The sequence below is a fragment of the Zalophus californianus genome, chromosome 1 (genome assembly GCF_009762305.2).
Source record: "Zalophus californianus isolate mZalCal1 chromosome 1, mZalCal1.pri.v2, whole genome shotgun sequence".
Taxonomy (NCBI): Eukaryota; Metazoa; Chordata; class Mammalia; order Carnivora; family Otariidae; genus Zalophus; species Zalophus californianus.
The window spans coordinates 138,902,650-138,921,072 of NC_045595.1; the positions used below are offsets into that span (position 1 = coordinate 138,902,650).

The 18,423-nt window shown below is 39.2% G+C and overlaps 1 protein-coding gene across 17 annotated transcripts in view; it reads left to right on the forward strand.

Annotated features, from left to right (window-relative positions):
* Positions 1-18,423, forward strand: part of LOC113918675 (LIM domain containing preferred translocation partner in lipoma) — a 667,221-nt gene that overhangs the window by 579,107 nt on the left and 69,691 nt on the right. The window contains exon 11 of one of the 17 annotated variants that reach the window (XM_027587354.2): positions 10,772-10,888. The exons of the other annotated variants lie outside the window; for them this stretch is intronic. Coding sequence (XP_027443155.1) covers positions 10,772-10,882 — 111 coding nt within the window. The 3' untranslated portion in view covers positions 10,883-10,888. Of the gene's footprint in view, positions 1-10,771; positions 10,889-18,423 lie in introns of those variants that run through there. 17 annotated transcript variants of the gene reach the window in all.

Below are 18,423 nucleotides of genomic sequence, written 5' to 3' on the forward strand. Positions count from 1 at the left end.
AAGTTCCAGGCGTCACATTCCCTTTTTGCGTCCCCTTCGCCCTAGGAATTATTTTAGCAGCGACTTGCTGTGTTAAGGACGTTCTTTATTAATGCTGCTAAATCCTCTTTTATTGTCAAGATCCATTTTCTTCCCATCATTAGAAGTAGTTGATGTTTTCTGTTTTTGGAATGTGTAGGTGCTGAGCTCCCCATAAAGCATGACTGCCACCTTCACTTTATAGACTTTACCAGAAAAAGGGTGTGTGAGTGGGGTTCAGAATTGCCTCTGCACTTCATGCATAAACTCAGGCTTACGTTTCCTCATTCAAGTGGTGTATGTGTAGAGAGACAGCATGCTTAGAGTACAGAGTTCTGTTTTGATTATAAAAGTAGCCCAACTTCTAGTAAAAAGCCAAATTATGCAGAACTACCTAAAATAAAAAGTGAAATTCTTCCCAACTGGTTTCTCTAGAAGAAGCCACTGCTAACAGTTCTGCGTATCTACCTCCAGAAGTCAGAATTGTTCATGCGTTATAAACACATATATGTGTGTGTGTGTATACACCTTAGTTTGTTTTCCCCCTCACAATGTGTGCGTGGTGGTGTCTTTCTGAAAGTGATAGCACAGAAGGGTCTACCCTTTGTCTTTTTAATGGTGCCATAGCATTCTATAGGATGCATGGATCATAGTCATTTCGCTATGGGTGAATATTTACACTGTTTCCATCTTTTGCCATTAAAAGCAAATATCTTTGAGGCGCCTGGGTGGTTCAGTCGGTTAAATGTCCAACTCTTGGTTTCAGCTTGGGTCATGATCTCAGGGTCGTGAGGTGGAGCCCCACATCAGGCTGTGCCCTGGGTGTGGAACCTGCTTGAGATTGTCTCTTTCCCCTCTCCCTCTGCCCCTCTGCCCTCTCTCTCTTTTTCTCTCTTTCTCAAATAAATAAATAAATCTTTTTTAAAAAAGCAGATATCTTTGTGCAGTGATCTTTATGCGATTTTGAAACTTTCTGTAGGATAAGATTTCTAGAATAAACTTGCTGAGTCAAAAGTATATGTGCATTTGTACTTTGATACCTACTGAAATAGCCCTCCAAGGGGGGGGGTCCCAGTCAATTCACCTCAGGGGTGTATAAGAATACCTGATGCCACATACTCTCACTAACCTTGTACATGGTTAGCTTTGAAATTTCTGCCAAAAAGATGGTCTAAAAATGGGGTACCATTGGGGTGGATTTTGTTTTTTGTTTGTTTGCATTTTTGTAATTTTGGGTGGGTGTAGGATCATCTCATATGCTTGCCTATTCTCATCCCCTGTTCATTTTTTTGGTTGGAGTATTCATGTTTTTCTTATTGGCATATTGAAAGTTATATGAGTTTTGTTAGTGGTTATTTTGAAACCCCTGCACAGAGCCCTGTAGGTTCCTTGAAGAAGACCCTGAGTGAGAAGTGGCCTGGCTGGCAGGGTCTCTGGGCTCCTACCCCACCCCCCACCACCGCCCCTTACTCCGAGCACACAGAAACCCTGACCAAACAGAGTAGCCCAGCTTTTACCTACGTCTCATGTTGGGCTTTGAAATTAAACAAAGGCTCTTGAGGCTAAAAAGATGTTGGAAAAGCACAGCTAGGGGAGGAAAGAGCCAGATTTGTCGTAAAGTGGTCTGTCTCGGGCTCTACAACTTAGCATTTTCAAATTGGAAGAGCCCTTAGAGATTAAATGTTTTTAAGTTCCTATTTTATTACAAACACCTAAATCACGTAAACTGTACTGTGAATCTATGTTGATACACATAAAATGCTCACAGATAGCTTTCATGACTTCCGTAATGCCTTAAAACCAATGTGTATTTTCTTCTTCGTAATAGCTTCAACATATATTTGAAACTAGGAGTACGCATGTGACTACAGACCATGTTCAGAGCTTGTTTATTATTATTTTGATGCTTTATTTATTACTATTACCATGTTTAGTCCATTGATGATGTGTTCCTCTGAGGACTCTGCTAACGCAAGGCCCAGTGGGAATCTACTGGCCACAGTTGTGAGTAGCTGATGGGGGCCAACCTTTCAATTCTGCAAATGGAGGCACTCAGATACCAGAGTGGTCTCCCTCCCCTGGGTGTCTTGGCTCCTTGTGCAGTGTACTTTTCCCCACTTTGCCATTCTTTGCTGATTAATCTTGGGCAGATTTTCCTGGCATGTCTGAATCTCAGTTCTTTTCCTCTCTCTTTCAATGAGAGTACTAATGCATGCATTGACATTCTGACTAAGGTAGGGCTGGAAGGATAATGAATGTTCTTACCTTTTGCGAACAGCATAGTAACTTACAAAAATCTGAAGAATAATTCAAGTACCTCTGGCCCTTTATGATGGTGTTAAAATAGAATTGCCAGTTTGAACAGCAACTATAGTAATTCACTGTTTTGTTTTTAGCATATTCCCAAATCAGGTAGACCAGTGTTGATATTTTAGCTCTTGTAGCTTCTGAAACGGGCTTGATTTTTTTTCTAGTTTAATTTTTTTAGATTTGAAAGGAAAAAAAAGAAAGAAGGAAAGAAAATGTAACTGCACTTGGCTTTCATTCTTTCATATTCCGTGAAATAAGAGCAGAGCAATAACTCTAAAATGGTCAAGGTAGTAGCCTGAGGGCATTCTTTGGAATTCTTTCTGTGTTTATTCATTTAAGAAGGGCCTAATTTCTACCATCATCAACAGGACTCTTTTATACTAATTTAATTGTTAAATAAGACTTATTATAACAGATTTATTCAAAGACTTATTCAAAACAGATTTTTTTAAAATGGGAAAGTGGTGGGTATTTATATTACAGGATAATTTACTCTTGCATACTCAAACATCTTCTTTATCCCTTTTAAAACTTGTAGTTATCTAGAGTTATTTCATAATTATTCATTCAGTTCTTTCCACAGATATTCTAGGGTCTTTGGATGTATCAGAGAACAAAACAGCAGAAAGTTCTGTCTTCCTAGTGTTTATACTCTAGCCGGGGAAGACATACAATAAACAATAAACCTAACACAAAAGTAAATTATGTAGCGTATTTGCAGGTGACATAATGCAACGAAAAGAAAAATAAGCAGGGGAAGGGGAATGAAGGGTACAGTACTTGGGGCGTCTGGGTGGCTCAGTCAGTTAAGCATCCAGCTCTTGATTTCAGTTCAGGTCATGATCTTGGGGTCGTGACGTCGAGCTCTGTGTTGGGCTCTTCACCCATTGGGGAGTCTGCTTAGGATTCTCTCTCTCCCTCTCCCCCTCCCCCCGCCCCCCTCTCAAATAAGTAAATAAATAAATCTTATTTAAAAAGGAGTACTGTACAATTGGAGGTTACAGTTTTCAATTGCGTAGTCAGGGTAGACTTCTTTGAGATCATCTTTGAGTGTGGAGTTGAAAGTGGTGAGTGTGCTATATGCTCAAGACCCCAGATCAGGAGTGTGCCTTCAGTGTTGGAAGAACATGAGAGGGTCCAAGTAACCATGAAGTGAGCAAGTTGGGGAGTAGTATAAGATACCAGAGAGGTGACTTGGAGAAGAGAGTGCAGATCTTTTAGAACCTGATAGGCCCTTTTAAGGATCCATTTGAGAAGCATATTATTATGTGAAGTTCAACTCTTCATCCCAAGTTACAGAATCAGTGATAGACATGCAAATTATTTATTCTATCAATCCCAAGTATAAAATATCCAACCAACTTAATTCAACCTAAGAAACATCCATCAAGCTACCACTTTGTTCCAAGCAAGGAACCAAGGTGGTCTGATTGCAACTTCTTAATTTATATCTAAAAAATTGGTTGCAAAGGAGGAAAATGACTATCAAATGGCATTCATAGAGCAACCCAATGAGTGTCTTTTTTAAAAAATAATAATAGTGTTACTGTTGTATAATATACATAGAGATAAGTTTATAAATTGTAAATATATAGTTGGCCAAATTACAAAAAAGTGAACATGCTTTCATGATCAGAACATTAGCAGTTCACAGAACCTCAGAAGCTCCCCTCATGCCAAACAACACTGTCCCTTTCCTCCTTCCCAAAGATGGTCACTATCCTCACTAATAATACTACATATCAGTATTAACCACTTTTGTTTTGTTATCTTTGCTTTTATGCAGATTTCCTTTGCTCTATGTTATGATGGTGTAGTTCTTCTAAGATTTTAGAAGAATAGCCATTGTTCGTTTTCTTTTAGTTTTTTCGTTTTAGGTTTTATATTTACATCTTCCATCATTTTGAGTTAACTTTCACATAAGGTGTGAGTTATGGATCAGGTTTCTCTGATATTCCAGCACCATTTATTGAAAGTTAACTAATCATATGTGGATTGTGAACCATGTGAACTATATGGACCATATGAACCATGCATGGGTCTGTTCATGGATTTTTCTGTTGTGTGCATCAATCTACAAGAACCGTTCTCCAGTTCTCACACCGTCTGGAAAACTTTGGCTGTGCAGTAAATCTGGAAATCAAGCAGTGTGATTTGTTCTGTTTTTCCAAAATTGTTTTTCTTTTATGAAAAATCCTGCAGGGATTTTGATTGGAATTTTGTTGAATCTTTGGATTAGTGTGAGGAAAAATGACATCTTAACAATATTGAGTCTTGCAATACGTTATGTCTTTCCAGTTATTTTGATTTGTAATTTCTTTAAAGATTCTATTTATTTGAGAGAACAAGAGACAGCGAGAGAGAGCATGAGCAGGGAGGAGAGGGAGAAGCAGGCTACCCATGAGCAGGGAGCCTGATGTGGGACTTGATCCCAGGACCCTGGGATCATGACCTGAGCCAAAGGCAGATGCTTAAGTGACTGAGCCACCCAGGCGCCCCAAGATTTGTAATTTCTTTAATCAACGTTTTGCAATTTTAGTATGGAAGTCTTGTGCATATTTTATAAGATTTATAATGAGATAGTTATGGGTTTTGGTGCTCTTATAAATATTTCAGGAATTTCAGTTTCCAACTGTTCATTATTACTATATAGTGATTAGACTGATTTTTTTATGTTGACTCTGTGACCTTATTAAACCTATTAAACTAGTTTATTAATTCTAGTTGCTTTTTCTAATGTGGGGTATTTTTAATGAAAAAAAGTCATATTTTCTGTGAATGGAGATGGTTTCATTTCTTTCTTTTGAATCTATGCCTTTTCTTTTTCTTGTCCTATTTCACTGGCTAGGACCTCCAATGAGATGTTCAACAGAAGTCACAAGAGTGGACATTCTTACCATTCTTCTTCCCAGTCTTAAGGAAAAGCACTGAATCTTTTGCCATTAAGTATAATATGAGATGCAAGGTTATTGTAGATGTTCTTACCAAGTTGAGGAAGTTCTCTTCTATTCCTAGTTATCTGAGAGTTTTAATCATAAAAAGGTATTAAATTTTGTGAAATGATTTTCTGCGTCAGTTGATATGACAATGGTATTTTTCTTCAATAACCTATTAATATGATGGATGGCATTGATTAATTTTTAATGTTGTATCAGCCTACATTACAAAGTCAAATGCCACTTGGTCATGTACTAATCATTTTATGTATTGTTCGATTTAATTTGCTAGTAGTTCGTTGAGGATGTTTGCATCTATGTTCATGAGGGATATTGGTATATCATTTTCTTTTTTGTAATGTCTTTCTCCAGATTTGGTAGCAGGGTAATGCTTGCCTCATAAAAGGTGTTGGAAGTGTTCTGTCCTCTCTGATATTCTGGAAGAATTTGTGGAAATTGGTTTTATCCCCTAAATGTTTGGTAGACTTTGCTAGTGAAACCACCTGAACCTGGAATTTTCTTTGTTAGAAGGCCTTTATCTATGAATTTAATTTATTTTTAAGTGAACTTTAGCAGTCTGTATTTTTAGGAAATTGGTCTATTTACTCTAACTGGCTGCATTTATAGGCTGGGGGTGGTTTACAGTATCCTTTTATTATCACTTTTATGTCTGTAGGTGCTATAGTGTTTTTCCCTCTCTTGTTCATGATATTTATACTTTATGTCTGACCTAATTTTTTCCCTTGGTCAATCTGGATAGAGTTTATCAATTTTTTTTTTCTTAAAAGAATCAGCTTTTGGTTCTGTTGATATTGTCTCTATTGTTTTTCTCTTCTCAATTTCATTGATTTCTGCTCTGTTTTTTCATTCCTCTTTTTTGCCTTGGGTTTAATTTGCTCTTCTCTATTTTCTTAAAGTTAAAGCTTCAGTCATTGATTTGAGGTCTTTTGTCCTTTCTAATATAAATACTTAATTAATAAGCATTGCTGGAGCTGCAGCCTACCACATTTTGGTATGTTGTGCTTTAATTTTCCTTCAAGATATTTTCTAATTTCCCTTGTGATTTCTTTTTGACTCAAGGGTTACATAGACATATTTTCCAAATACTTGGATTCTTTTTTCTACCTTCTGTTAATGGCTTCTAGTTTATTTCCTTATCGTCTGTGACCATACTTTGTATTACTTCAGTTCTTTTACATTCATGAAGGTTTGTTTTATGTCCCAGAATATGGTCGGTCTTGGTGAATGTTCCATGCATTTCAGAAGCATTTGTATTCTCCTGTTGTTGGGTGGAGTGTATAATTGTCAATTAGGTTACGTTGACTGATGGTGTTATTTTTTTCTATCCTTACTGATTTCCTATCTGCTTATTCAGTTACTGAGACAGGGGTACTGAAACCCTGACTATAAGTGTGGATTTGTCTATTTCTCTTTTTAGTTGTATGAATTTTGTTTGTGTATTTTAATGTATTTTGAAGCTCTGCTCAATGTGAACATGGTAAGACTATTAGGTTTTCTTGACCCCAGAATTGACCCTTGTTATCATTATATGATGTGCTTCTTTAATTCTAAAAATATTCTTATTCTGAACTCTATTGATACGAATATATCTTTCTTTGATTAATTAATCACTTTTCTTTTTCCAGCCATTTGTTTTGTTTGTTTTTTCCTACCAATGTCTTTTTTTTTTTTTTAACATCTGGCTTTTTATTTTTTTATTTTTTTTATTTATTTTTTATTTTTTTATTGTTATGTTAATCACCATATATTACATCATTAGTTTTTGGTGCAGTGTTCCATGATTCATTGTTTGTTCATAACACCCAGTGCTCTATGCAGAACGTGCCCTCCTCAATACCCATCACCAGGCTAACCCATCCCCCTACCCCCCTCCCCTCTAGAACCCTCAGTTTGTTTTTCAGAGTCCATCATCTCTCATGGTTCGTCTCCCCCTCTGACATACTCCCCTTTTCTTCCTCTCCTGTTATCTTCTTCTTTTTCTTTTTTCTTAAAATATGTTGCGTTATTTGTTTCAGAAGTACAGATCTGTGATTCAACAGTCTTGCACAATTCACAGCACTCACCGTAGCACATACCCTCCCCAATGTCTATCACCCAGCCACCCCATCCCTCCCACCCCCCCACCACTCCAGCAACCCTCAGTTTGTTTCCTGAGATTAAGAATTCCTCATATCAGTGAGGTCATGTGATACATGTCTTTCTCTGATTGACTTATTTCACTCAGCATAACACCCTCCAGTTCCATCCACGTCGTTGCAAATGGCAAGATCTCATTCCTTTTGATGGCTGCATAATATTCCATTGTGTATATATACCACATCTTCTTTATCCATTCATCTGTCGATGGGCATCTTGGCTCTTTCCACAGTTTGGCTATGGTGGACATTGCTGCTATACACATTGGGGTACACGTACCCCTTCGGGTCCCTACATTTGTATCTTTGTGGTAAATACCCAGTAGTGCAATTGCTGGATCGAACAGTAGCTCTAATTTCAACTGTTTGAGGAACCTCCATACTGTTTTCCAGAGGGGTTGCACCAGCTTGCATTCCCACCAACAGTGTAGGAGGGTTCCCCTTTCTCCACATCCCCGCCAACATCTGTCGTTCCCTGACTTGTTAATTTTAGCCATTCTGACGGGTGTGAGGTGGTATCTCATTGAGGTTTTGATCAATGTCTTAATCAATATTTGAAGTGAGTTGCTTTTAGACAGCAAATAAAGTTGAATCTTGCTTTTTTTATCCAGACTGGCTATCTCTGTATGTTATGTAGCATGTTTAGAATATTTACATTTAATGTGATTATTGATATAGCTGGATTAAAATTCACCAATCTTGGGGCGCCTGGGTGGCTCAGTCATTAAGTGTCTGCCTTCGGCTCAGGTCATGATCCCAGGGTCCTGGGATCGAGCCCCGCATCGGGCTCCCTGCTCGGCGGGAAGCCTGCTTCTCCCTCTCCCACTCCCCCTGCTTGTGTTCCCTCTCCTGCTTTCTCTGTCTGTGAAATAAATAAATAAAATCTTTTAAAAAAGTAAAATAAAATAAAATTCACCAATCTTGCTAGCGTTTTAAAATTTTTCTGTTTTATTTCTTTTTTGTCTTTCTTTGGATTGTGTATTTTTCACAATCATTTTATTTCTACTATTTGTTTATTATACTCTTGAATTTAGTGTTAGTGTTGCCTTTTGATTTGTAATATATGTCATTAATTAATCAGGGTCTACCTTCAAATAATATTATATCGCTCTATATACAGTGTCAGGACCTTGTAGTAGTATACTCCCAATCTCCTTGCTATCGTTTGTGCTCTTGCCATTCTTTTTATTGGTATGCTATAAGCGCACAGCACACTGTTGCTAATTTTGCTTTAGACAGTTTTGAGAGCAGTTAAAAATAGGAAACAAAAATTATGTAGGTTTTTCTAGCACTCTTCATTCTTTTGTGTATGAATCCAGGTATCCTGTCTGGTGTCCTATTGCTGAATAGGTCTGCTGGAAATGAATTCCCTCTTAATTTTTGTTTGCCTGAAACAGTTTTTAATTTGCCTTCATTTTGAATGATAGTTTTGGTGGGGAGAGAATTGTGTTGACAGCTTTTTCCTTTCATCACTTTAAGATGTCCTTCCATTATGACATTATTCTTTCGCTTGCATAGTTTTGTTTTGTTTGTTTGTTTGTTTTGAGAGAGAGAGAAAGAACATGGGAAGAAAAGAGAGAATCTTTAAGCAGGCTGCATGCCCCAGTGAGTACTCACAACCCTGAGATCATGACCTGAGCTAAAATCAAAAATCAAGATTAGGACGCTTAACCGACTGAGCCACCCAGGCGCCCCTGCTGTTACTTTTGACTTGATGTTCACAAAGCCAGGAAGGTGCTCTCCGTTCTGTTTCAGCCTCAGTTTTAGGGAGCCACTGTGTCTTTGGGTCTCAGGAGCAGACTGTCTCTCAGCGATTCTGCCTCTCCCCCAGTTTGTTTGTTTTCTACCCCCCAGTCATGGTGGGTCTTCACTGGTGCACTAAAGGGTGACAGGATTCACTACCCTTTTCCCAGAGGCTTAAGGCTTTTGTTCTGAAGGGAATCCATAGAAGAAGACCTGGGTGGAGCTTTACACCTCTTCCACAGCCACTGTGGCTCCTCTCACCATCCTCCACCAGGACAGGCACTTTATCAGGACTCTCGTCTTACCTCAAGTCTCTTGAGAGCATCTGGCGAGATTTGTGGAGAAACCCCTACAAAGGGGCATGAATTGAGTTCCGCTTCTTAATCTGCACTACCCAGGAACGTTATGCTCTACTAGCCTTACCAGCCTTTAACAATTTGTGAGTGATTTAGATGATTTCTTCTTACCAGATAGTATGGCACTCAAAGGCATTTGCCTCAGGTAAGCAAGTGCTCAAATCCTGTCTCTCCACGGAGGCATCCGACTCCCTAGACTTCAAAGGGAAGTTGCTCTACAGCCTCAGTTGTCTAATGGGTGCAAAGAAAGTTGTGGATTTGCAGACTGTCTGGCATGTGGTTTTTTTGTTTGTTTTTTGGTTTTTGGTTTTTGTTTGTCATAAGGACGGGAAGAATAGTCTTTCCAGTTTTCTCCATCTATGCAGAAACCATATAGCTCACTTTGTTCACTTTCATTTATGTATAGTTTTCCATTGTATGAGAAATACCCCATGATTCTATTTTCTTGAGAGAAATTTGTATTATTTAGAGTTGGGTCCATTATTACAAATAGTGTTTCTATGATCACATATCTTTTTGTGCACGTATAGAAACATTTCTGTAAGGTATAGACTTAGGAGGAGAATTGATGAGTTACAGAGTACATATATGTATATATGAGTGATAAGGTATATGTGTATAATTCTGATAAATTATTTTCATAAACCTTTTCAATGAAGTATAACTGATAGACAAGTACACACATCTTAAATGACCACAGGACATCTTTCAAACTCCAACATGCTAGATCTGTGGATATTCTATATACTCAAACATTAAGTGAGAACCTGTTCCATACTAGGCATGTAGGAAATAAAAGGTGAGGGAGAAGTCACTGCCATTAAGGAGTTTCAAAGATAAGATGTGATCAAGTGCTGTATGGAAAAAAAAATGAGTGAAGGGAGAGAAATCATAACTGGGAAAATCAGGGAAAGCATATTGGAAATGCCATTTGAGTTGGACCTTTAAATCTGGTGGTGTAGATAATCAGCTAAGAACTGGAATCTGGACATTTGGGCTTGATTTTTTGTTCTGCGCATCCTAGCTGGATAAAACTCAAGTCTTCCTTTCTCTAAAATGTAAATAATCGTAATATCAACATAAATTAAATAATGCACCTTTAGGCACATCCCAAGTGGTCAAGGAATGTTAGCTGCCATCATCATCATCATCATCATCCTATATCAATTATACCTTAGAGTCATCTTCTTCAGAATTTCATAGAGCTTAGAGTCATTATGTCAGGAAAGAAACCTATGGCCTTATTTTATAGGAATTATTGAGGATATCTGGGTCTTTTGCCCTGGAAGAAATCATCCTTAGATCCTTCATTAAGGAATGGCAGACCTCTCAGGATCACTGGGTCCAAAACTCCCACAGATGAGAAAACCGAGTCCCAGAGAGGAGAAGGAACTTGTCCAGAGTTGCAGTCTACTGAGAGAGGTACTTGTCAAAGTCCCCCAGCTATACTCAAAGCTCTGAGTAGTGAAACATTGTCTTACTTATCTTTTATTCTCCACAAAACCTTGTGTAGTGCACTTTGTGGATCTTTGTGGAAAATAGGAAAAGTTCTTACTCCCTTACATTCCTCCTGGCCCATTCAAGGGCACGAGGGAGCAAGTTTATAAATATTTTGTAAATACATCTTGTTGTTTTTCCTAAATCAAGTGTAGTTTATACAGATAATGATCTAGGCAACAGGGAATAAAGTAGGATCTGGAGAATCCTGCTTATTACTCTGTTTTTCTTCTGTGTGTTTCGCTACAAAATTCCTACATTATAATACTTCCCAATTCCTTTTATCAGTGCCTGCAGTGCCAGTGGGCAAACAGCATTCTTTATGCAACCAGAGAATTCTGAAAGCTTATTTCTTGCAGCTAGCCTAAACCTCCATTTCCACAATGGTAGCAATGGTGGATTTTACCCAATGTTTTAATGGTGAATTTAATCAGAACATGAAAAGATCTAAATGCATACTTTGAAGGAATTTGCAAAGATGACTAGGACGACCCAAAAAAAGCACAATTCAGTTTGTTTCTTTAGCATCTGTGTTTATTTTTTTTTCCTTTCTCTTGTGCATATTGAGGACTTTTTAAGATTATATTTTAAAAACCAAGTAAATAGTTTCCAAAATGTTCACTGATGGGGTAGATTAGTGTGTTCTTTGTAGATGTGATTATTAAATAATTCAGAGGGCTAACCCCAGACTGACATTTTTTTTTCCTTTATTCATGGGTAATTTTTAAAATTCCCTCCAACCTCCCCCCCCCAGGAGCTAATTATGTTATTATTTTTGTATATTATATCTAATAAATTTTACCCCAGACATCCAATGTTCCAGATACAGATTTGACTCAAGAGAAAAATTTGCACTTCTCTTAGTGTCCTTTACGTTCTTAAAGTCTCAATTGGTGAGGGCAGGGGAAGGGGAGGAGGTTGAACCCAAGCAAATAGGGGAATTGATGGGTGATTTTGAAGAAAGGAGGGCCTCTGAATCAGTGTAAAGTTTTCTACTATTTTCCTCAATTTCTAGAGCCAGTCCTGGCAACAAATGTGTAGCATTTAGAGCTTGCACACGTGTGCCACACAGATATATATGGAATTCATGAATCAGATTAAAAACTGGCCTTTGAATAATAGAAATTGTATGCTATGTATAGTTTCATATGCATGAATCTATTAGTCTCCAGTGGCATAACAAATACCTTGGCTATTTCATTGCAATAACACCAACACCCATTTATTCAGTCGTGCATGTCCCTCTGGCTCCTCAGGGACATCACTTAATGCATGCTTCGTTTTGTGCTAGTTTTTGTGCTAAACGTTTTACGTGCTTGATCTTATTTAATCATATCAGTGATCTATTAAATCTTTACCTTATTATGGTAGTTCACCTGTACCAAAAGAGAAAACTAGGTTTACTGTTAAGTTAAAAGGTTAGTAGATGGTATCAAAATTTAATTCTAAGTAGTGCCTCCAGAACATGAGTTCTTAATCCGTATTTACTGTTCATTCGTACCATAGATCGCTGCGTGCCTGCTGTGTGTCAGGCAGAATTCGAGGCCCCCTTCTAGTTGCATCGTTAAGGTCCCAGCCAGATGACACCAGGCACTGCACAAAGGCTACTGTCTGCCCCTTGGAACTGGCAAACTCCACAAGGTTAATGCTGTTGCAGAATTCACAGCCCCGCTTGAGCAAAATCTGGCTCATTTTAGAGGAACTCATGCCCCCAAGGGAATTTGGTTACTAGGGCTTAATTAAGAATCTGTCATGGGCAATGCATCCCAATATCACCTTAGAAAATGCTAACGGGGCTTTTGGGAAATAATCTGGTCTAGCTCTCTCATTGAGTAGATGAGAAGGTTGCCCCAAAATGTACACTGAGATCACAACTGAGACAACAAGCCACAATAAGGAGTTGGCTCGGGAGCAGTTTCACACCCTCACCTCACCAGTATCACTATACGGCGCTGACTCAGTTCAGAAGTAGAGATGAACATCATTGGTACCCCAGGAGTACATTTAAAATCTCCCCTTCCCCTTCTTGTTTATACCCTTGCGGTATTAGAGTCCACTCTCATGGATATGGCTCTGGGTTAGAAGACTAAGCTTTTCTATTCACTTCTAGTAATTGAAATTCCACTCAACCGCCCCCTCACCTGGATCCCCTAAATTCCCTTTCAAATAAATTAACTGGATTCCTCCAGGTCAAGTGGGATTAGGAGTCCTCTTTGTTGTTCCCCAAATTCTTCTTTCCTCTCTTATGGTATCACATTCATTCTGGCTTAGCTGAGGGTTGTTTGTACACGTGTGTTGTCATACTCAAACTCTGCACGCTGAATGAAGCAAAGCTGAAAGACGAGTCTGTTGCAAGGCGCTCCGCCTGCAAGCCAGGGAAATTCAAGGCTATGAGAGCGGTGAGTTCTGAGTTTCTCACAGGCTAAGGGACTTTTGTGGGCTCAATGTGGAAGTAATTTAGCATTTTCAGCTGATTGGTTGCCTAGTGGTCTTCTTTCCTATTTGGATCAGTGTAGCTGAGTGCAGGGAACAAAGACGTCCAGAGATGCTATGAGCAGATTTGGCGTTTGGAATTGGCTGGCGTCTTCTGCTGAGCTCTGAGAAGAGCTGTAAATTTCTGTAAAGCCAGGTTAAATTTCCTTTATGCTCCTGCATCGACCGTATCCATTTTTTCCCTGACACAAATGGCTCCGTTGTAGTTTAGTTCTAGTGTGTTCCCCATGCCTTCCTCATTCTCTTGCTCACACACACACGTATGCACTGAAATGCAGACTGATTTGTAAGTTCTTGGAAGATAACAATAATGTGTGATTCATCTGTCATCCACTGTGCCCTCTGTCACCCACTATGCTCTCTGCATCGCTTCGGTCTCTCAGCCTGGAGAGGCAATACAGCGGAGTGGTTAAAGGCAGGGCCCAGGAAACAGGCTTGCCTGCCCATGAGCTGCGGAGGGCCGGGCAGATTACTGTACCCCTCTCCAAGACTTAGTGCTCATATCTGTGTGATGGGGACAATGATAATACACCCTCCTCCCTTTGGGTAAGTGTGATCATTAAATGAGAAACACACGCCAAGCAGCCAACCCAGTGCCTCACACACAATAAGAGCTTAATCAACTCTAGTTTATTATTATCCTCAGCCAACCTATATTAAACATCTACAAAGATCCAGGCGCTAAATAAGTACTTGTTCAATGGACTAGAATTTAGTGCCACGAACACTTCAGTCTGATATCTACCATATGGATAACAAAGCTTTATTATGCCATTTGGATTTAGTTCCGAGCCCACTGTATCCCTTGTATTCAAGCCAGCTCCTAGGCCACCTGGATAACTTCTCTGGCATTTCGATAAACACGCTGATGTGATACAGGCATAATTAGACTTTGCATCTATTCCCAAGAGTACTTTGTGAGGGGAGCCAAGATGTTCAAGGACATCTAGGGGCAGGTATAGGTTTGCTATTAAAGTACCTCAGCATAGACTCATTTCCTTTTTGGCTGATGTCAGTTACGATAATCTAAGTCTGCATTTAAGATTGTATCTCTGAAGAGACAAAATAACAGGGCATTCTAACCGCTTTAAAAAGAAGAAGAACAAGAAGAAGCAACAGCAGAAGGAGTAATTGACTTTTATGTGTAGGCTAGGACTCCACAGGGATTTGTTGAAAAAAGCAATTGTTTTCATGGTCATGTGTGTTGGTTTGGATTTTCTGTTGTTGTGTATTTTGAAAGACGACTTTGGCTAATCATTGTGATTTCCCAAGCAGCTGGTCTTCTCCTGGCATTGTTACAGGGTCAGTCTATTTCCCCTAATCGGACCATAATGTCATAAAACGCTGGCTGTTCCCTTGGCAACTTTTTAGGGTAGGCTAGCCACTCTCTCTGCCTCAAGCCAGTGGTGGGCTGCAGGTAGGCCCCTACAGGTCATAGGGAAGCAGAGTGCATTAGGAAGTGCCCTTGCATCAATAGCTCATTCTGTTCAAAAGAGGATCCAAAAGTAAATGTCACAAGAGAAAAAGAACATATATCCTACCCAAATGATTTTTTTCTTTTTTTTTCAATGTTGCTTTTTTTCTTTTTTTACTGGGTAGAGTTTTTGCCCACTTTTGGCCTTATTTTCGAATGAGATAATTGATATAAAATCAGAAACTATAATCGATAAACTATGAAATGCTCTAAAGGGACTTCTGTATCTCATAGTCATTTCTTGTTCTCTCTCTCTCTCTCTCTCTCTCTCTTTTTTTTAAGATTTTATTTATTTAACAAAGAGCATAAGCAGGGGAGCGGCAGGCAGAGGGAGAAGCAGGCTCCCCACTGAGCAGGGAGCCCGATGCAGGGTTCGATCCCAGGAGCCTGGGATCATGAGCTGAGTGGAAGGCAGACACTTAAGGACTGAGCCACCCAGGCACTTCTCTTGTTCTGTCTTTTTCTAAGCCACACCTCAAATGTCTTCTCCTCAAGCACTGGGAAGTTTTTTTGACTTGCTCTCTCAATTCCACTTTCTGAATCACTCAGAGTTCATACCTCCCTCCATATCTATTAAAATCAATATCAATAAAACCTTTTTGAGATCTTCTCTCTTATTTATTCTCTCCCTTTTCCGAAATCCTATGCCATTTGGGTTTAGTGCCAAACAAATTAATGTTTTTTGTTTTTTGTTTTTTACTTGCTGGAAGGTAAACAGAACTTGAATGTACTTGGGAAGCCAAGACCAAGTTATATGAAATAACTAACCTTGTGTTCCTAAATACTGCAAAAATCTTATGCATTCCTCAACACTTAGCATAATACTAAGCATCAGGTCTGAGCAAAAAAATATTACAATAATCTCAATTACTTATAAATCATTGCTAACAGCTCCTTTACTGGCAGAGGAAAAGCTACTTTTGATCTTTCTTCTCCCTGAAAACTAAGCAGTGAGAAGCAAGCAGTTTGTTTTTGATGATTGCATGAAAATAGGCATTTGTAAATAAGAGAAAGGGGGAAATTTGGCTCCTCGAAAAGACAGGAATGTTTTCGAGTAAGTTTGAAAATGAACTACCACAGAAGCCAACACAAAGCGTTTAGGGCAAATGGGTCTATTCCCTGTCATCTCTTCATCATTTGCAGTTTGCCGGAACCCCCTGTGCCATGGCCACTGGCTCCCAGAGTGCTAGGGTTAGCTTAGAGGCTGGTGCAGCTCTACAGATCCGCCCCACAGCCCTTATCTTGTCTACACCAAAGCTTTATCAAGAGTCAGTGCAGACTGGTGCACAGTGCGCAATGACGTGCCGGGGGCGGGGGGGGCATTTTAAACAAGAGCTAGTTTGCACCAATGGATAGCTCTGAATGAATGGAAAACCCATCTTCAGATTTCAAAAGGACTGCTAATGCACTTGGCTCTGGAGTATAGAGATACACAAATGAATATAACAAACTGGATGCCCCCTCTGCAGCTGTTTCTGCTGGGGTGCCAGGTTTTCCCGTCCTTGCTGCTCGTGGTAGTCCATCCCTTTCTGCAGCACATCACACCTTCTTCCATTTTACAAGTATTTTTCCTGCTACTGGCACTCCCTACCCCAACACGAAACCCAGCCCTGTTAGCATTCTTGTGGGCGGTGGGGCAGAGAGGAGTTTTGCCTGAATTTGAAATGGTTGTAACTTCACTTTGTATAGACAACGAAAATGGAAAACCAGATCTTGTGTTTGTCTCAAAACTGAAATTCCAAATCCTAACCCGAAGTGAAGAAACAGATGCTAGAGCGCACTGGGGTGTCTGGGCTCACTTCAAACAAAAGCAGCGAGGGAATTGCTCTCAAACACCTATTTTAGCAGTTTGCATTTTTGTTCTTCCCTCTGATTCTTAGTACCTTCAGTGTGCTAGAAATAATGCTTTTAGGAAAGAATGCAGATCATAATTTGATGCACATCACATAATGTTCAGAGTGCAAGTATGAGCAGAGTCTCTCCTCCTTGTTAGTGAGATCTGGTAGGTGTATCGGTTAGTAGCCTCAGGCTTCTAGAACATTAGAACTAAAGGATGCATGGGAAATCATGTATTCACCCCCTTCATTGAACAAATGGGCAAAACAACAGCCCAGCAAAGGAAAGGACTTGCTCAAGATCGTGGTTTTGTGTACTAAAATCCAGATCTCATGCTATCTTCCCAATGCTCTTTGTATTTTTCTAGTACATCTACTGATGGTTTTCTTGTGAATAATAGCACAATGTGTGTAATTTAACAGAACTGTTTAATACTTGACAGAAGTATGCTTCCTCATGTTAATCATTTTCAAGCTCTTCTGAGTGCTATAATATCTTCTATTGCTATTTTCTCTCTTGAGCAATTTCTTCCCGTAAGTCTGTAAGCAGTTGCCAGGGTTTTGTGGTTCTTTGTCAGTTGGACAGGTGTTACCCTAAAAATACAAAAAAATAATATATATATGTACATATATATGTACATATATATAGGGAGGGAGAGAGAGAGAATATAAGGTAGCACGAGAATCACTCTCTCTTTAGTCTTCAGCTACATTTTCCATTACGTATCTGTGAGCGGCAGCTTGGTAACATGGAAAGAGTACAGATTTTGTAGTTCTGCATCCCAGGGTTTATACAGTTTGCTAGCAATGTGACATTGGGCATATTTTTAGCCTTTCTGAGACTCAAGTTCTTCAAATTAAAAAAGGAGGGGGATAAGTCTCCCTTGCAGTGTTACTATTGGATTATATATGTGAAGCACCTGACTCCTTGTAAGCCTGTAGTACATGCCAGCTTCCTTCCCAGCCTTTCATCTGTTTTTGACCCAGCTTGGGTTGTACGGAGAGAAGATAATTTGTCATGAAAATAATTGTCTGATAATTGTGAGAATTTAGTTGATGATAATTTAAGGATATGTTTTCCCTCATCTCTATGCAACACACATGTTATCTGTGTGTATATATAATTTATTAAATTTGTGCTATCTCTGTTATTCCTGTATGACTCTTTGCTTGGTCTGGTCTTAAAAATCCAGATACATTTTAAAAAATATGCATACCCATTGTATAAGTCTCTGTAGGGGCTACAAAGACCCACCCACACAGCAAGGCTCTGTCCTATGAGAATTTGTAAGCGGAAGGAAAAGCCTTTAATTTGCAATAAAGTAAAAGTTGAATTTGTAGGGTGTTATAAGAGAAATATACAATTGGGTGAGAAAAGGATGTATTCTAATGAAGTAGTCAGGGAATACTTTGTAGAGGCGGTAGGGGCTGGATCTTAAGGACTGAGTAGGATCCTCAGCAGGTCATGTTGAGTTGAAAGGTAGAGATTGAAGAAGCTAAGCCCAGGGTTGGAGGTGGAAAAGTTCAGCCCATGTGTGGGGCTCGTTTGGCCAGTGGGGCAGGAAAGCAAAAGAGCAGGAGAAAATAGACAGAAAGATCAGTTGG